The sequence below is a fragment of the Hydra vulgaris genome, chromosome 14 (assembly GCF_038396675.1).
Source record: "Hydra vulgaris chromosome 14, alternate assembly HydraT2T_AEP".
NCBI lineage: Eukaryota > Metazoa > Cnidaria > Hydrozoa > Anthoathecata > Hydridae > Hydra > Hydra vulgaris.
Window position 1 is genome coordinate 30,053,207 of NC_088933.1, and position 21,905 is coordinate 30,075,111.

The 21,905-nt window shown below is 28.1% G+C and overlaps 1 protein-coding gene across 1 annotated transcript; it reads right to left on the reverse strand.

Annotated features, from left to right (window-relative positions):
* Positions 1–9,067: 9,067 nt before the first annotated feature.
* On the reverse strand, positions 9,068–10,097 carry LOC136091034 (putative nuclease HARBI1). Its single transcript, XM_065818018.1, has 3 exons — positions 9,941–10,097; positions 9,416–9,653; positions 9,068–9,257 (listed from the first exon to the last, which is right to left on the reverse strand). Exons 1-3 carry the CDS (start codon positions 10,095–10,097, stop codon positions 9,068–9,070), a joined length of 585 nt encoding a protein of 194 aa, XP_065674090.1.
* Between the last annotated feature and the right edge of the window lie 11,808 nt (positions 10,098–21,905).

The following is a 21,905-nucleotide window of genomic DNA, read 5'->3' on the forward strand; positions in this document are numbered from 1 at the left end:
CCCATCAACACTCAGTTGAAAGTTAATGCATGCTTCGCAATTTTGTCCGAATGTTCTGGAAAAGTAAATATAGCTTCAGCCAAAGCTGAAGCTGTATTTACCAATAGTAACAAGACTGTATACACTGATAATATATATAAGAAACATATTCTATAGCACAAACCATTTTAGAATCCCAAAGAAATGTTATAGGCTTTTAGGCTGTAGATAAGCCTTTTGGTCAGACCTTTTTTTATTGAAATAAAAATAGTTGCAAAAAAAAGTAAATGCAGTAAGCATTTACTTTAAGCAGTTGTAAAATTCATTTATATTTTTAAAAACTTTAAACTTTTTTCCCACCCATTTAACCTTCACTTTTTATTTCAACTTTTTTCGACAACTTCACTTTTTATTAACTTCCAAAAATGCTTAAGGATCAATATATATATATATATATATATATATATATATATATATATATATATATATATATATATATATATATATATATATATATATATATATATATATATATATATATATATGTATATAAATATATATATATATATATATATATATATATATATATATATATATATATATATATATATTTTTAACTTTGACTACTGAAACTGACCAACTCTTTAAATTTGACTAGTGAAACTAACTCTCTAAATGATGATAACCAATATCTATATCTTATCACTCTTCTTGCCTAAACCACCTTAATCTTTCCTGATGCATCCTATCACTTACTATTATCATCCTATCAGATATACTTACTATTTCCAATATTTTTTAGATCATCACTTCTTTCCTTATCATTTAGATTCACAACATAAATTTGATCATTAGCTTTGTTTGTTCCAGACACTATACAACATCAACCCTCACGACCAGTGTTTCACTATCACTTATCTTAATACTCTGGGTTCATGTAGTACATAACTTTCCTTTACTATGTAATAATGCACCTCATACTGTAAGAAACATAGAAAGTTTTGTAAACTTAGCCCATACTCTTGTCATAGAAACCATTTCTCCACCGGCTGATCCAATTTCATCTTTAAGATTAAAAAACTTTCCAACACACTTTATCTTTCCTTTACTATTTTTTTTCAATCTATTTTCTGACTATCACATTATGCTAAAATCCATTATAATATGATGACCACATTGATAATAATACTAGGAGCACATTGTTTTCTTAATATAAGGAAACGAAGCATTCTTCAACACTCTTTCTACACACTTCATATGGTCACTCTTCAGTATTTTTTACTTGCTCATTCTTCACTTTACAATACATAAATTTCTCTTTTTTATCTAATCTAAAACCCTTAGCTCTCATTCTATCTTTGCAATAATGTAATCCCAGTATTAATTCTAATTTGCCTCTGAAATCAAGCGTAAATCATTTATGAAAAAATTCATAATAATTTAAAGAAAAAATTTTAATTAAGCAATTTATGTTTATATAATTGAGTATAAAATAAACTTTAATCAATACCGAGCTTTACTGTAAATAATTTATTAAATTTGAGTAAACTTAGGTAATATTAATGATAAAATTATCACTGATAAAATTGTAATTTAATGCATAAAAGTAGATATAAAATTAAATAAGTTAGGCATACCTTTGCTTTAGTATTGTAACAGTGGTTGATTTAAACTTTTTAGGAGTTTAAATCAACCACGGCATGGATGCAGTTGAATCCTAGTTCTCCATACTAAGGCAGTCAGGAATATCAAGATGTTTTTCTGATAGAAAATGTTTTTTGAAACCGGATATAGTTCTTGTATTTCTTTTATAATGTTGGGCATGATATTTTTTCATGTTTTTTCTAAAGTATCCTGGATTTGTTTAAGTGAAGTAAATTGGTCACCCATATGAAATTCTGATGCCATCTTTAGATATGAGTTTGGAATTCATTATAATGTGCGTTTAGAATCCATTAGAGTATGAATTTAGAATTCATTAGAATATGGGTTTAGAGTTCATTAGAATATGAGTTTAGAATTTATTATAATTGCAGCAGCATTATATTTTTATATTTGCTTACATTTTTATATTTGTATTCTTAATGTTTTGAAAATTCTGCTCTCAGGGCTGTTTAGCACGCGAATGTTTAATAATCTAAGTTTTTATGATATAAAAGAGGTATTTTAAACAATTTTCAAGTAAATTTTAACAGTTTTCAAGAAAATTGATATAAAAAAATTTAATTTTATTATCAAAACATATATGACACCTTATGGACCCAAGAAGGATCCCTGGATATCATCAGTCGAGATACAAAAGCAATTAGAGCTGCCTGAATCGGACCGAACAATCAGAAGACGTGCTGTTGAAACCGGATTGTTTTCTCGACGCCCTGCAAAGAAACCGCTGGTTTCACTAAAAAACTAGAAGAAAAGACTCCTGTTTGCTACATCTCATATTGACTGGAATGTGCAGAAATGGCGAAATGTCCTGTTTAGTGATGAATCGAAGTTCAACATCATTGAGAGCGATGGTATTTGTCGTGTACGTCGACCGGCTAGATAACGCCTCAATTTACGTTACTGCCATAAGACTGTGAAGCATGGTGGAGGCAACGTAATGGTGTGGGGTGTTTTTCTGCTAACGATCTAGGTCCATTACATCGATACGATGGAATAATGGACCGTTTCATGTATAAAAATATCCTGAAAGATGTTATGTTACCTCATGCTGAATGGAACATGCCAATAAATTGGGTTTTTCAGTAAGTCAACGATCAGAAACACACTGCAAAATTAGTCAAACAGTGGTTTCAAGACAACCACCTATCGGTGATGGATTGGCAGCCTCAATCTCCGGATCTCAACCCTATCGAGAACCTGTGGGAGATCGTTAACCGCAGAATTAATCGTGAAGGTGTTCGTAATAAGGATCAACTGTTTAAAAAAATCCAAAAGACCTGGGCAGCGATTCCACAAAGTTTCATTGATCACCTGATCGAATCTATGCCTTGAAGATGCAAGGTTGTGATCGACAACAAAGGATTCGCCACGAAATATTGAAAGTGAAATACAGCTTGGTCAACATTTTGTCGAGTTGCACTTGTTTTGTCCAGAAGAAAATCAACTTTCTTTAATACTTTTGAATAATTTATTACTTTTCGTGTACAAATAATGAACTTTGTGATGAATAAAATTTGAAGAACTTTGTCTCTAAACAGTTACATAGTTATTTCTCTAAATTGAAAAAATGCAGCCCTTTATATAAAGAAACTAAATTAGCATTATTTGGTTGCACTCGTTTTGTCCGATTCTATATATATATATATATATATATATATATATATATATATATATATATATATATATATATATATATATATATATATATATATATATATATGAATATTGAATGTATTTTATTTTTTACGTTTGCTCTTTTGCCAATGTTTGCAAATTCTTTTGATGCGCTATGCCGCTTGTTTATACTTGTCGCCTATTGCATTTTCAAATTATGTTGCATGATATAACAATATTTTTAAAATACAATTCTCATAAGTAATAAAAAGGTTCCCTTACCCTTGTTTTTCGAGATAGATAGCTTAGCAATAATTACCTTCTGTAAGATCTTTGAAAAAAATTTGAGAACTTTCTAATTTGAATTTCCGACTATCATTTATTGGTAGTCTGCTCGCATTTCGTTATAAAGACCTCCGTAGCAAAATACTGAAAATTTAAGTAACTGAACCAAATTAAGTCTTTATCGGCTATCATTTTCATCTATATATGGTATTTGTTTTTAAAATTTCCCCTGAGGCTGTAAAGGTAAGGCCAACACTAATGTTTGATCGTAGTCTAAGGACTTTAGTTAAATACAATTTTATGGACAAGACTTACATATTGTATGTGACATTATTCCAGAGCTATTTTAAAGTAAATACAGTTTACAAAAGGACATATCGTTATTAAATTTGTAGACAACGTCTACTTTAATATATGATTAATACATTTTAACAGATTAAATAATTTTGTGACAAAGACAAAATTTCCCTCAAATTATTCAATTAAACTTTAAGCTCTGATGTGTAATTAATCTATACGCAATCAATAAAGAAGAAAAAAGCAAATCAATTTCAGATTTGAGGTGTTTTTTTGTTTGTTTGAGTTTCGCATGAGTTGCGCTGAACTTACGCTAAAATTTACGCAAAAAAGCAACCATGTTAATTTTTTGTTTAAATAAACCGAGTTTAGCAATTTTTTTTAAAGCAAGTGTTTTATCGAATTTTTGTGAAGTTGAATAAATAAATTGTTGCTAATTTATATATATGTATATATATATATATATATATATATATATATATATATATATATATATATATATATATATATATATATATATATATATATATATATATATATATTAAAATATCTTATAAAATAAGTAATAACTTAGTATTTGATGTTTAATTATAATATTTAAAAACTTTTAATCTTGGTAGTTATGGAAATATTTACTAGTTATTTTTAATTAATTATTATATTTAACATTGTAAATATAATAATAATTAATTAAAAATAACTAGTAAATATTTTCATAACTATTACTATATAACAATATTATTACTAACAACTGTTGTTAACACTGCCAGTTTTTTAGACAATAATGATCTTAGAATGTAGTTTAATACCGCTAACAGCCTTAACAACTTTAAAAGTACTATAAACAAATTTACTATAAATAATTGTTTGCAACTTTAAACAAATAATTCGTATGAGTCAACTTTGAATACAATTTACAAGTAAGTCATTTAATATTCGTAATAAGTTTTATTTAAATAATTTCCATTCGCCTTCTATTCTTATATAGTATTATGGACTATTACCAGGCGTGGACACAGAAAGAGTACTTTAAGTAATTTTACTTGAACGAGTGCGTTGTGGTGCTATGCACAAAATACCCATATAAGGGTCATTCTATATACATCGATATACATCACATGTAGTGAATGGGAACTTTCGGCTTCGGCCGAAACCGAAACCGAAATTTCTGCTTCAACAATTTTTTTACTTTTCCTGTTTCGGCCGAAATTTCGGTTCAAACCGCAACCGAAATGAACCGAAACTTTTAAAAGATTTTTTTTAAGTTTTAATATAGAGTGGAATCATGACAGTTTCCTAATTGTAATTGTTTGTTAGTAAATCAATTTTTAATTATAACAATTGTAAAAATTTTAATTGAAATCACGTTACATAATAGTTTTAAGTTACTATTCCCAAACATTCTTAAAATGAATTAAGGTTTAAGTAAAGCAACCCAAACTAATAGTTTCATCAAAAGTTTCTCAGTGCTAAATTTTACAATGAAAAATAATCAATAAAAAACTGTTTTATGGAATCATTTTACCGTGACAGTTGATTTCAAATACGGAACTTGCAATTTGAAAATATCTCGTGGATCGAACAATCCAAAACTTCAATCACTTAGCGGACTTTCATCACATTTAAGAAGTGGTTTACTCTAAAAAATCTCTTAACTCAAAAAGCAATACAACTACCAGCAGTCCTATAAATCTCAAAAATTGATTCAAACTTCAAAGAAGGTCCGAATTTTCTTGTGCGACCGTGACGCAGTGGTTAGAGCGCTTGCCTTTTAAGCAGGAGATCCAGGCTCAAAACGAGCTTCGGATATATTTTTACGTCACGACAATGAAGGAGACGTGAACTTCCTGGTTAAATGCACTTCCGCGGTGCTCTGTGACAAGACCTATAGGTCTTCTTGGAGCACCTAAATAACAAAAAAAAAAGTTTTATAGATTTATATTAGAAAACAACATTAAAAGCAAAGTTTGGTTTGGCAAAAGTAGCAAAGAGATTCCTTAGACCTCCATTAACATCTGCCAAAGTTAAAAGGTTGTTTTTAACTGCTGGAGAAATTCTTTCAAATGAAAGAAGCATAATTTTGCCAGAAAACATGAAAAAATATGTATTTCGCAGAGAAAATACTTCAATTATTACCTTTAATTATTGAAATGTCTTAACATATTAGAGTTTTTATCAAACTATGTTACATGGTGATTGGCTAGATATATGTAAAATAGTTTTTTTTTGCTTTAATTTGGTGATCATAAAAGGTTTAGGGATTTTAAACATTCATTTTCAAATTTCGGCCGAAATTTCGGTTTCGGCTACGGCTTCACTGAACCGAAATTTCGGTACTTTCGGTTTCGGCTCAAATTTCGGTTTCGATCGATCACTAATCACATGCAATATACATCACATATAATCCCATGCTATTTTATATTATTACGTAGACTTTATGTTTCATATGAATAAGTTTTTATGTTTATATAATTTGTTATTTAAAAGTTTATATGTATTTTCATATGAATGAGCCACAGTTTATACCATAAAATATTTTCAAACAACATTTACGTTTGTTGGTTTATATTTTTTTTAATTGTTTAACTATTTTAGTTTGTTTAAATAACTTTTACAAATAAATAAAAAAACGTAAATAAAATGAAGGTTTTAAATTGTTGATTCAATGTGTCAATACAAAAGTTAAATAATTTAATATATAATGCATGCAATGTATACAACTTTTAATTTATTTTTTTTAGTTGTCTCAAAACTAACAAAAGATGACTTATCGTCTAAAATTGCCGACCAAGTTTCTGTTGTTGGTTCTGATAGAACAGTGCAACAGTGCAAAAAGAAATTATCCGATCAAAAGTCGGACAGTAAGGCAAAGGCAGCTCGTATTTCTTCTAGTTTATATAAGACAGGAGGAGGTGAAGGCAACAGCAAAGAACTGAGCTAAATTGATCAAGTATTGATCAACAAAATGCCTAAAGTGCCATACATGGTATATTGGGTCATATATTATAGTTTACCTTTTTACCTATATTTTTTTATAATTTAGCAAAATAGGTTTCTGAAGATTAGTTGAAACTTAAACTGATGTTTTTTTTAAACTTTAAATCCTCAACTTTCAAACCTAACTATAATATTTGTAAAGAAATTTGAGAAAGTTTTATATGAATTACGGTTCGTTATTTTAAGGAATTCCAGGTGGGATTGACACTTATCGAAAGCTGTGTCTAGTAGATCCCAATGAGGAAGTTAATTTTGACATAATAACGGGAAACTTTGTACTGCAACCCGTAGAAAAAATGGATACTCAGTTTATTGAGGTAAAGTAAATTATTTAGTAAAGAATTATCTTATTATCGTGCGCTAAATGTTTATAACAGCAGTTGTAAATATATATTAAGATATGTATTTACAACTTTTACTTTAATTTACAGTCAAATATGTTCACTTTAACTTTTTATTAAAGTAGCTGTTTAATGCCATCTTATTTTAGACAACAAATATCAAAACTACTTCTGAAATGTGTAAGATAGAGCAATTTAATGAGTATAGTAAAATATGTATTCCTCAACCAGATGAGAAAGAGGATTGCATCAGGGTAAATCATTTTTTATAAAAATCACAAATATAAAAACTCATAAAAAAGTCATTATTTGTAATTGTTCATTTTCAGCAATCGTTCTCTTGTTTTGACTTGATTAATAATAATTTTTTTTTTAACCTTTTGTTTAACAACAATTTACAACGATTAAGTTTTATGTTATCAAAAGGTTTTGTATTGTTCAACAAAAAAATAATATAATCATTCAAAAAATCTAAATTTTTATAAAGAGAAAAACTCCATTGCGAAAGTCTTTATCTTCACTGGCTAAATTGTCTTCATCACCATTCTCTCAGCTACAGACTACGCCTGATCGCTCGACAACTAAAGTTCGCCTAGCAAGTTCTTCCCCATCTGCGGATCCTGCGTTAATATTACAAAATAAATCTGCCACTGTAAATTCGTTACTAAAAAATAAGGTTTATTTTACAAAATAAGTTTTACGATGTCCTAGATATTAAAAAAAAAATGTGATATTAAAAAAAGTTGCTTTTCTTCTTAAACATGGGTTTTATTTTTTTTTTTAAAGTTTTTTTTTTAGTTCAAAAATGTTTTTAACAAACAAATTACATTATTTTGATTGTAGTTTTTAAACCTAAATAGGCAATTAAGAAAGCAAAAGTGCCATTAACAATTCCTTTTTTATATATTGAACAAGCTTATAATTTTTATTATGCCTGCCTATTTTAATTATATCTAACAAATATTCTTTATTTGTATAAATATTTTAAGTCTTAAATTGTTTTTTTACTGCTTTTTTAATATCTTATTTTTTAAATAATATAGGATAACCGATATAAAAAACGGGTAAAAAAAACTACTAGTCGCAAGCTGTCGTCATCAAATGTTGATGGATATATGACAAACATGTCAAAAATCGGAGAGGAAGTTGTTGCAACCGGACAGAAAATAGCTGCTGTTCTTAGCCGTTCTATTCCAAGCGATAGCCTATTCTATGAAGGTATTTCTGAAACATTAAACCGTATTGCAACTTCAGCCGAGAGTTTGGCCAGCTCCGCTAAAAGAATTGCTTGTTCACTGGAAACGATTGCTGTGGTTGAATCAGAAAACAAATAAACATATGATACATTAATGCATTTATGAGCTATTACTAACATAAAAATAAACTTTAGTTTTGTTTTTTTATTTTAATAAATAACTTTTCTTATGAGTAATATGTATGAACAATAATCATATGTTAGAATATAAGAATTTAACTATTTGAGGCTTTTAGATAATATCTTGCTTTGCCAGATATTCCTAGTAAGTTAACCTAAATAATCTTGATTCCGGATTAGGGTTTCATTAAGTGTAAAAAACCATTGCTTAATGCTTAATGAAAACTTAAAATGCTTTTCAAATTCAAAAAACTAACCAAAAAAGTAACAATGCTTACTTTAAGAAAACTTTAACTTAAGCTAATAAATTTCATTAAATTTTAAACTAATAATTTTTTTTGAAATTAAAGTACAGAAAATCATATACAAGTACAACATTTTAACAATGCATTAACGCCTTCGATTTGCAAATATATAGTTTTTTGCTTGGTTTCTTGTTACAATACCAAGTCGAACTTGGCTTGCTTGTGTTAGTTCAGGCTGAACATCATCTTCTTCATACTCAAAGTCAATGTCATCTGGAACCATACCCTGGTTCAGCAAAAAGAAAACCAGCATTAGGATCATACTCTAATGTCTGTTTTAGTATAGAGTTAGAATAAATAAAGGCATCATGACACAATCCCGGATACTTGACAACAACATCTCTAAACATTCCATCGTAGTCTACAACCACTTGACAGTCTAAAGCAGGATATCCTTTTCTAAAAAATAGAAGTAAAAAATATGGGCGAATGTCAAGAAATTCCTACAAGTCTTGAGATCAGTTAATGAAAAGGTTTTTGGTATAAACCTACAGCAATACAATAAAAACAAGTAAAAAAGAAATCAAACAAAAATGATTATTTAAAAATGAATTTACCTGCAAATATATGCTGGCTCATCAGCCCCAGACACTCCTTTGATTTGCATCATTGTGCCATCTATTATCCCAAGAAGACCTTTAACTCCATATGATTGAAGATACTTTTTCTTGGCTTCATCTATATCCTCTTGATTATCATACCATTTTACCAGGTGAAAATAATGCTGAATGAAAAACTTGCAAAATTGGTGAATTATGCGACAGCAGCTTGGCTGACTTACATTAGAAGTGTCATCTATAATCACCATAAAGTAAACCATTATAAAAAAAAAGCTTTTACAGAAGTAAACTTCAAGTTTATATGCACCGCCATTAACATTTATTTATAAAAGTTAACTAAAACAATGACAATAAAGAATCATAAGAGTTAATATTTTTTTGGTATTGCTAATAGTATATGCATTGACAAATTACTCTTACCAACAACACCTTGAAAACTCCCAGTTGATAAAATTCTTAGAGAAATCAACACCTTTGCTTCTGGAGAAATCGGGTTACTTCTTAATGTAATGGGTCACAAACTGTTGAGAAGAGTGTTGATAATTTCTGCTATATTAGTTTTTGGCAAACGAAATTTTTTTAGACATTCAACATATGAGTAATCAGATGTTGAAACACGCTGAGCTTCACGCCATATTTGATCATCACCTTGTTCGGCTAGAATGATTGGAATATTCATTTTCATTAAAATTAAATAGCTCTGTTAAAAAAATCAAATGGATTATGCTCATAATACTTAATGAAACAAAAAAAGTTAACTCTGCATCTACTTAAGAATTAGTGTATACCTTTTTTAATATTTAAACAAAGGAACAACTTAAAACTTTATTAATTGCTAGATATATATAGATATAATGTTGAAATACTTTACTTTACAACTTACTTTTACCTTTCACTTAACTTTACAAATAAATTATATAAAATTATATATTGGTAATATTAATACATACTATATTAATGTTACTATGTGCTAATAACAACTTTTTTAAGGAACAGGTTTAAAAAGAGGTGTTGTTGGAAAGTTCTTGAAATATTATTAAATATGTTTTTGAATATTATACAAATTACGTTCACAAATGGTATTACAATGTAATAAAAACAATAATAATGAAAATGAAATATCAAGCCTTTGTAAATTTAATCTGAAATCACATGACTTTACAATTGGAAGGATTATTTTTAATACATTTAGTTGCTTTTTAACAGTAAAATTTAAATAGGTATAACTAAAAATTGTGATAAAGGGAACAATAATCGTATTCTATATCTATGACATAGAAATCAACAAAAGTAAACATGCATTATAATAATATAACATCTAATTAATATATGAATTATGACACAAAAGCTATATATGCATTTTGATAATATACACCATTTTTAATTTTTAGTGATTTTAACGTTACGCCAAAGTTAAGGCAGCAAATAGCTAACGTAACTTTTCTTGCTTAAATTGAGCTGAGCAAGTTTTTAAAAGGTTTGATGAATACCATTTCAACTTGGTGAATACCGATTTTTTAGCTCTGAACTTAGGAAAAAACTTACGTAAGTTTTGTTAAACACTTTTGCGCAAGTTTCGTGAATACGCATTTCACAGTTTTGAACTTACGCCAAACTTACGCAAAAAAAAACTTTGGTGAATCCGCTCATAGCTTTCTATTATTATTTTTTTTTTTATATTTTTGTTATTAAAAATGTAAAACAAAATATTTTTCTATCAAAACAAACTTCTTTCTTCAAAAGTGCTTTATTATATGTTTTAAAAAAATTGTATTTTAATATGAATATGAATATGATAGAGGATATGATGTTAATATGCTATAATTGATTTTATTATTAAATCTAAAAAACACTTCATACTTTTAAAAATAGTTAGGTTAAAAGATTACCATAATTTTTGAATTAAATTTTCTCTAAAATAAAAATCTCAAAAAAGTATTTTGGGTATTATTGTTAGGCTGTGGTTTTCCTTTTTGCAATAAACAAATTAAAAATTATTGTGTTTTAAGTCATTGGTTAAACATTGGAAGAATATATTTATATTTATATTATTTATATTTATATTTATATTTATAGAATATATTTATGTTTATATTTATATTAATATTATATAATTATATTATAGCGGTGGAGTACTTTTTTATGTAAGAGAAGGAATGCGGTTTATCAATAGGCCTGACATGAGTATTTCTGATGCCGATAAAGAGGTTTTAGCAATTGAAATTTTAGCCAAAAAAACTAAAAATATACTTTTAAGTTGCTGTTATCGCCCACCATCTGGTGAAATAAATAGTTTCAAGTCCTTTTTAATTACTGATATTATAACAAAATGTACAATAGAAAAGAAATTAAATTACATTATTGATGACATAAATTTAGACGCATTAAAATATCACGTAAATTCCAAAATTAATAGTTTTTAAAATGATTTTTTTGAAAACGGTGCAATTCCGCTTATTAATAAACCAACAAGAGTAACTTTAAAGTCAGTATCTTTAATAGATAATATTATGACAACAGACACTTTTAATGAATCTCTTAAAAAAGGTTTCATTAAAAATGATGTTTCAGATCATTTTCCTATCTTCTTTTCAATAAATACTGATATTGAACAATTACGAATAAAAAAACAATTTATCCTAAAACGCTGTTTCAGTGAAGTAAATATTGCATCATTTAATGAACAACTATCATTACTACATTGGAAACATAAATTTTTCGTCGGAAGCAAATGTGGTTTATAACTCATTCTTTAGAACATTCTATGAAGTTTATGATGCAAACTTTCCACAATACAAAGTTAACTTAAACAAAAAAAGCTTAAAATCACCATGGATTACTAAAGAACTCAGGAAATCTTCCAAAGTTAAACAAAAATTGTATATAAAGTATTTAAAGTCAAAAACAGATAAAAATAAGGAAATTTATAAAAATTATGCAAAGCTTTTTGAAAGTCAAAAAAAAAAACTTAAAAAAAAAATACTATTCAAATTTATTAGAGAAGTTTATGTATAATGCTAAACGCACATGGCAAATTTTAAATGAAATTACTGGCAATCAAAAAATTAAAACATGCAACTTACCAAAATTTATTAAAAACAATGATGATTTCTTATATAATCCTAAAGATATAGCAAATCAAATAAATAATATTTTTGTAACAATTGGTCCGAATTTAGAAAAAAATATTCCAATTATAACTAACACAATTAATGATCTTAATCTTCCGATAATATCTATACTTAATAACTTTGAACTTTCGATTAAAGAGTTTGAATGTGCTTACAAAAGGCTAAAAATCAATAAATCGATAGGCCCAGATCAAATAAATGGTAACGTTATAATCAGTTCTTACGAGATCATAAAAACTATACTCTTTCAGGTCTTTAGTTGTTCAATTAAACAAGGTATATTTCCTGATCAACTAAAGATAGCCAAAGTTACACCAATATTTAAAGGGCAGGGGGGGAATTATCAAGTATAACTAATTATCGTCCAACTTCTGTACTTTCTGGTTTTTCAAAGATTTATGAAAGGATCCTTTACAATAAAATTTATGATCATCTTTCTGAAAATAAAATACTAAGTACAACCCAATATGGGTTTAAAAAACGTAATTCCACTGAACACGCAGTGCTTCATCTGACTAGAAATATTGCAGATTCGTTTGAAAAATTACAATTTACTCTTGCAGTGTTTATAGATCTATCAAAAGCCTTGGATACGATAAGTCATGAGATTCTTATTAAAAAACTAGAAAATTATGGAATCTGTGGTAATTTTCTAAAATTATTTAAGAGCTATTTAAGCAATCGTAAACAGTATGTGCAAATTGATGTATCCTCTCCAACAAATTTACTAGATATAACATGTGGTGTCTCCCAAGGGTCAATACTAGGACCACTTCTTTTTCTCATTTATATCAATGATCTTTATAATGCCTCAAATTTAAAAACAGTAATGTTTGCTGATGACACAAGCTTTTTTTTGTCTAGCAATAATATCATAACACTATTTAATGACATGAACATAGAGCTAATTAAAATTTCAAAATGGTTTAAGTCTAATAAGTTATCAATTAACATAGAAAAAACTAAATGGACTCTATTTCATCCAAAATCCAAAAAACATCTTTTTCCAAATGATATGCCTCAAATATATATAGATAACATTCAAATAAAACAATCAAAAGTTATACTTTTTCTTGGTGTTTTTATTGATGAAAACCTTATGTGGAAAAATCATATTGAAACCTTGCGCAACAAAGTTTCAAAAATTATTGGAGTATTATATAAAGCGAGAAGTTTTGTAAATAGACCAGCATTAATTCAACTTTATTACTCACTTATTCAATGCCATCTAAATTATTCAAATATCGCATGGGGCAGTGCTAAAAAAAGTCAATTAGATCCTCTTTATCGGCAACAGAAGCATCTAGCACGACTAATAAATTTTAAAGATCGTTTTACTCATGCAAAACCACTTTTATTCAAAATGAGTATTCTTAATAAATACCAACTAAATGTTTTTAACACTCTTTGCTTTATATTTAAATGTAAGATAAACTTAGCTCCAATACCTTTTCAAAATTTATATGCAATAAAACAAATATGATCTAAGAATAAGCCCAAAAACAAATATGATCTAAGAAATGACAATTTTATTTATCGACATTATTCGCATACAAATTTTGGAAGGTCTCTTATATCTTATCGCGGAGCTTATTTGTGGAACCCAATAGTTTTAAAAAATTTTGATTTTTCCCAAAGTTGGAATTTTTCCTCTTTTCAAAAACAAACTGAAAAAAGTTATTTTCTCAATAGAAAATATTTTCGTGTTCTTCTGATCTCGTTTCTCTTTTATGAGTGTTTCTAAATGTAATTTAAAATATTTGTTTTTACTTTTTGTTGTTTTTTTAATCGGTATTTTATTTGTATGACGGTTTTCATAAAAACGGTATTTACTGATTTCAAATATTTTATTTTATTTTTTTATTGTTTAGTTAGACGGTGTTTTATTATTGAGGTTATTTTATTTGTATGAAGGTTATCTTAAACGGTATTTACTTTTTATTTTATATTTTTTTGAAATAATTGGTTTATAATTTTTGTATTGTTAAACGGTTCTCGGTGACAGGTTCTTATGATCCTCTTCGAGTTTCCGTATTCTTCATTTATTATGTACCAACGACACTTTTACCAGAGAATATTGTTAAATGAACAAAAAAAAAATTTTGCCGGCATAAAACGTCAGATCTATTTTCTTTAGCCGTGTTTTATCTATTATCGATATTACGAGCTGAGATGTTGAAGTGCCTAATTACATAAACTTTTTATAGATATAGGAGTTTGCAGGAAAATCAGTAAATGAGTGATTTAAAGTCTTCTTAGAAAAATATAACCCTGAGCTTGAGTGCCCCGGGGCCCTCAAGCTCAGGGGGCCCTCGAATTTTTACCAGAAATCTCAATTGAACTGAACTTTTGAAAAGTTCTCCTATTTTCAAAATAAATATGAGAGGTTGCAACTTTCAACCTTACTTTTATCATGACAACTCAGTTGAGAGAAATTCAAAAGTTATGCCTAGGGAATTCCCCTAAATTCTTTCTGTTGGTTGACAGTGTTGTCAATTTGACGGATAGTGATATGTGCGTCATTCCCCAACGACACTTGTAGCGTATCAGTCTGTGTCTCTTTCCTTTTATTTTACTTTTAACGTCGTCAGTGAATAAACAAAAACATTTTTAAACTAAAGCCGACAATTATTTTATCGCGCGTTAACGCACTTTTAATTTGTTGTTATTATTATTTTGAAAGTCTGTTGCTCGTTGCTTTTGAATACATACACAAAACCCTGGGTTGACCCAGGCTAAGTCACAGACGGGGGTGGAATGTTAATAAGTAAGCTACTGGCTGCTTGAGGTGGGCCTCATCACGCGTTTTAACCAATGAAAGCATTTGTTGTGAGCCTTTGAGAGCTGCAGCGCGTCAATTCTAAAAAAAATTTGTTTAAAATATTTAAAATTATTTTAGTTTATGTGATTATTAAATTATCAAAAGAAATGTTATTTCATATTTTTATGTCAAGTTTATTTATAAAAATTTCATTTATATAAATAAAAAAATTAATAACTATGGACAAAATAAGCTTTCTAAATAAATATGTGCACAATTATACTTAACATAATCGGAAACGTTATTATAGTTGTATATTTCGTTTGCTGTTGGAAGCAAAAACATTCATAAAATTTTAGATCGTTTTTGAACGTTTTTGACTGAATAAGAATGTTAAAAAAAAATACTAATATCTTTAAAAAAACAACAACACAAAAACGTTATCTTAAAAAGATATTGCGATACGTCATATACTGAAACTGCTATGAGTTAAACATGCATGGAATAAATTATCAAGTCTGCAGATTGCGGCTAACATTACAGCCTTCAGGACCTTTTCCAACAGACATTTACCAGAACAATAGGTGTTTTTTAAAATCGTACTACGAGTCGTGTTTTAAATTTGGGCCATTTAATCGTTTTTGGTTGTGTTATTCCAAAATACTAGACGCTGCCTATTGTCAACCCTGCTGGTTATGTGCTTCACAAAAGAATAATGTATGGTGTACGGGAAATCGAGAATGGAAGCATTCATCTAAAAAAATTAAACAACACAGTTGTTCGAGTGGCTATTCGGAAGCATGTGCTGTGTATGAATTTTTGGAAAAAAAACGATACTAATACTATCGACAAGGAACTTGAAAATGAAATTCGCAAAAAAGCATCATTTGAAAAACAGTTCTTCAAAGGTTTTTCAATATCATACTTACCCTAGCAAAGAGTTCTTTGGCTTTGAGAGGACATCAAGAAGACTTAAGTCAGGAAGGATACCACTGAAATTTTCTGTCCTTTGTAGAGCTTGTCGCCTAATACGATCACATTTTGCAGCAAGTTTTGGATAAGCCGAAAGGTAATAATAATTTTTAAACATTGTTTATCAACAAAAATACTGATTTAAAAAAATGTGTGGGGCAAGGCTATGATGGAGCCAGTGTGATGAGTGGTGTGTATAATGGTGTTGGAATCTCCTGTCGAAATTCACTGGCGAATCAGACACCACTCTAAAAAAACTAAATCCGACTAGATGGTCCAGTAGGGTCAATACGATATCTGCGATAAAACTTCGTTATTTCGATATTATCAAAGCATTATCAGAAATAGTTCTAAAGAGTCCTAATAAAGATGAGCGTAGTGAACCAGAGAGTATTAAAACAAAAATGCTTGATTTCGAGTTTGTGTTGCTTTGCAAATTCATGCACAGTGTATTGAACGACATCAATTATGTATCCAAAACTTTACGAAAATGCGACATCAATTTGGGCAAGGCGAGTAAAGTTTTAGCAGAGACCAAAGCAAAGTTGCAAATTTAAACAAATGATTTCGAATTATTCAAGTGCAAAGCCAAATGCAAAGTGAAACTGCAAGAAAATATGGTATTGATACCCATTTTCAAGAAAAAAAGTCAAAGAAAAGTTAAAAAACATTTTAATGAATTAGCTGCTGATCACCGGTTTCCAAACCGAGAAAAAATATTTAAAGTTAAGATTTTCAATAGTGTACTAGACAGTAATATCTCAATTAGATACACATTGTGTATCTAATTGAGATATTACTGTGTCTAGTACACTATTGTGTACTAGACAGTAATATCTCAATTATTAGTGCAGTCTGTCATACATTCGATTTTCTAACACCAATATTTTTATTACATGTTGATGAAGCAACTTTATTACATAATTGTGACAAATTTCAAAGAAAATATTCAGATATAATAGGCCCTAGTTTGTCACTTCAATTTATTAATATTTACCAACTAGTTTTACCTCAACTAACTCAAGCATTGACTGTTCACCAATTATGTAAGGGAAAATGAGCAAATATGGAGGCTAGAATGCGACCTAACGGAAGTATTTACAGCAATATTATTATTCTCTACAATTCCTGTCACTTCTGCAGCAGCTGAATGGTCATTTAGCAAATTAATAATAATAAAAAATTATTTAAGAAATAAGATGGGCCAAGCTCGACTCCGACATTTTACGCTAATACCAATTGAAAACAAAACTGCATCAAGCCTGGATTTAAACGAAGTCATAGAACTTTTGCGAAAACTAAAGCTAGGAAAAAATTTTAAATATAATTACTATTTAGTCAGTTGGTAGGCCCACTCTTTATATAATAAACCCTTGAATCTTCTCTATTTCGTTTTATTAACCAAACCTACACCAAGTATTAATTCTAATTCATGTTGTTACTGTTTAATATTTTTATTACCTCCCCTGAAGTGCACCAAAAAGAGCTTAAGTAGCTTAGCATTTTTAAAGTATTTGTATATTTCATATTTTTATTGGATAAAACTTAATCAGTTTACATAGCAGTGGGGCCCCTATTTTTATTTTGCCCCAGGGCCATTGGTTACCTAGCTACGCCACTGGCTCTTACTGATTTTTTTTATATTAGGAAAATAGCAAATAAATCTTTTTTTCTTCTTTTTTAATGTCTAAATAAAAATATTTATATGATTGTTTTTTATTTATGTATTTTTATACATCAATCAAAAAAAGGCTACATAAGCAAATAAAAAAAAACAATAATATAAATAACTTTAATTAAGATGGTAGACCACTATTAAAAATCGAAAAAATCATTTTTTCAATTTTAAAGTTTTTAACTAATATAACTATCATAGATTACGAATTTCATATTAGTTTTATATAAAAATAAAGCTAACCCTATTAAAAATCAGTTTTTTATAATGCGGATTAGACGTTTTCATAAATTTGTCCGTAGCAACGGATTGTTTATTTCGTTGCTATGTAGCAAAACAGGAAGTTATCCAACAAAAATCCAATTAAAATTAAGACAAAAAAACTTCATTTGTGGTGACTGCTACTCTAAAACTACTTTTTGTTTATTGTTAAATGCTTTTGGTGCAGTGTGTTACATGGTTTTTAACGGATTTTTTCAGTAAATGTCTAATTACTTTACAACAACCACAACTTTTTTCGGCTAATTTTCTGTCTTCTATACTTTGGTTAAATAATAACTGAAATATTTGGAAATAAAGATAAAAGAAATATAAAAAGGTACAGCAAGAAACACAGACTCTTCAGAGGAAACCAACATAAATCATCAAACGTTGTAGCTGAAAAAAATCTAATTTATAAGAATTACAATTCAAATGTAGCTCTGCAAAAAAAAAATTGAAGATATTGTCATCCTGTCAATTGTCACTTTTTATTTATTTACTATAAACAAATATTTAATTAAGTTGATAAGAGTTAAAATTAAAACTAAATTGCAAACCAAAAGAAAAACTTTTTTTTTCATGTGTTTTTTTTTTAAATGTGTTTTTCTCAGTTCTTTAAAATTTACGGTAAATTTTAAAAATTACTTTGAGGTAATTATCTCTTGATTCTCTTAACTGATTTTCACAAAAATTTCAGGAGTTGTTCCTTTAGTTAGTATGGATGTCCCCTACCACTTTTATTGCATTATGATAACTCGATAAAAAGATATTAAAGTTCAAATATGGTCAAAGTTGCCCTTTTTGTTATCGAAGTGTTTTTTTTATTTAAAAAAAACTATTTAATGTTTTTTCTTTTGTTTTGGTACAGGATCTTTTTCAATATATTAAAAGCAAGTCTGAAAAATTTCAAGTTGATACCATACCTAGTTTTTGAGATATTCACCGCAACAAAATAACCCTATTTTGGGGTTTTCGGGACCAAATTTCTTAAGCCATTTAATGATCAAAAAAAAATTGTCATTAAAATGTAAATTTTAATCAACTTATATAAAAATAATTTCTAAACTGTAATTTTTGAAGGATATTTTTTTATTAGTGGTCTACCACATTAAAACTTAAAAAAAATTAAAAGATTTTTTTTTTAATTCTCCTTAGGGGTCCATAAAGTACGTACGCTCAAGAGGGCAGTGGGGAGAGGGAAAGTCTTCAAAAAGCGTATGAAAACGTATTGGGGAAAGGGTTCAATTTAAAAGTACGTACTTCAATTTTCTAATTTATCACAATTAACCAGCTAATTAATTGAAAAGTTAAAATTCAGGTCCTAGTTTGCCAACATAAAAAGATGTCTGGTATATGGAGTAGACGGTATAGTTTCCCTATATGCACACACATGCAGTGCCATGGCTAATGGGTTGGAGGCACCCCAAAAAAACCGTGTCACTAGGGTCTCAAAATCTTCCAAATTTTACCGCTAGGTTTTGCTAAAATAAAAAGCTCTTTAAATTATCAAAAGAACACAAAGTTTGCTGCTTCCCTTTCTTCCAATTAAGGGGAATGGATACCCTCGGCACTAAGTTATAGGCTTTGTTTTCGAAATTAATGATCTCGCGTAAGACTCTTTTTTATAATTACACAATATTAATCTTAATTTTTCTTGATTGTGTAGAGAATTAAATAAACCTTTAGAACAAACAAACTATATGTGTCTAGAATGAGAATTTATGTACAAAACAAGATAAATTGTTAGGCATACTCGCAAGCCGCTGCCAGAGGCTTGCGGTAGTGAAAGAGTTAAACCATAACTAAATGTAAATTAAATATAAAACGAACAACTCTATTAAACCATTTGAACTAAATATAAAACAAAAAACAGCATTATCAGTAGTGGATCAAGCATTTTTTGATCTTTGAGATAGCTAACTTCCAGACATGGAGCTAACTCCAAACATTTGTATGTTTATACTTATTTCAAATAATGAGAGTTTGCGAAAAATTGCGATGATTAGAGGCTGCGAACAAAAAAGCCCCAAAATGTGTGCAACACCTGCACCAAATGTGAGAGCAATAAGTTAATGAAATATTTTTTGTGCTATTCTCAACTAGACTTATATTCATCGATAAATTTTAAATTTCATATTAAAATATTTTAGCTTTCATAAATTTAGTTATTAAAGTTTAAACCCCCTCAATTTGGGGAGTTGTAAATTTTATATAGTCATTATTTTTAAACGCTGAAAGATAATACTATGAAACTTAAAATTTATCGATGAATATAAGTCTAGTTGAGAATAGTACAAAAAATATTTGATCAACTTGTTGCACTCACGTTTTGGGCAGGTGTTGCAAAAGTTTTGGGGCTTTTTTTTCCCAGCCTCCAGTCATCGCAATTTTTTGCAAACCCTCATTATTTGACATAAGTATAAACATATAAATGTTTGGAGTTAGCTCCATGTCTGGAAGTTTGCTATCTCAAAGATTAAAAAATGCTGGATCCGCCACTGATTATACTGCCATTATTTTTTCTCTGCCAGCGAATTCTAATAATCACAAAATATGTATGATTGTGTCATGATTTTGGTAAATAGTAAAAGTAAAAAAAAAATGAAAAAAAGCAAGTAAAAAAAAAACTATATATATATATATATATATATATATATATATATATATATATATATATATATATATATATATATATATATATATATATATATTTTAGGTACGTGTTCAAAATTTTGAAACTATTTAAATATTTAATTATTATACATCATTGTAAAGAGCTTTAAATCAGTATTACAATGGAGAAAATTTCATAAAAAACGAATGATTCTACTAAAAGTTGTGCCTATTTAAGTGTCAAAAATTCATTATAAGGAATGCTTAAGAAAAATGCAACCAACTCAAAAAATTAGCGTTCGGCTTACGGTAGTTTTAAAATAGAACTTCATTGTTTAGTTTTCAGCGCATTACCTTGTCTCGATTGTATTTTTATTCAACTTATAACAGAAAAAAATTAATGTTATTTAAATAAAAAAATTATTTTTATTAACGAATTAAAAAAATTATAAATAGTAATAAGATAAATCAATTTTTATACGATTAAAAATTTTATTCATAAATTCATTTATTTTATAATTTTTTACTAAAGATAATACTTATTATATAACACTTTACATATATAGGCTTATATATTAAAACGCGAAGTCCATTTGTTGCGTTATTATAAATGTACATAGCCTTCTAGAAGGTAAACAGTGAACTGAAGGAAAATAATAATCTCTTTAATTATATCTATTTTTTGCAAGTGAAAAATATGAATTGAGCAAAAAGTCGGGAAAGGATATGATTTATGCAATCGTAAAAGTTTTAGGGAACAATCAAGGCTTTCCCCACCGTACCATTTCCCCACCGTACCATTTCCCCACCGTACCTGCTTTTGCCACCGTACCATTGTTATTACTCAAGCCACATAAATTTTCGACTTAAGCCATGATAGATACTAAAAAATACAATAATAAAAATTGTTTAATTACTTTGACAATTAGCGATAACATTTCATGTTATTATTTAAAGAGATGAAGACATGTATTTAGAAAAAGCGCATCAGAATATTTTTTGTATATCGCCTTGATTAACATCAAATAATACGCCCACCCCAATAAATAAAATGTTTATTTGTTTTAAAACATA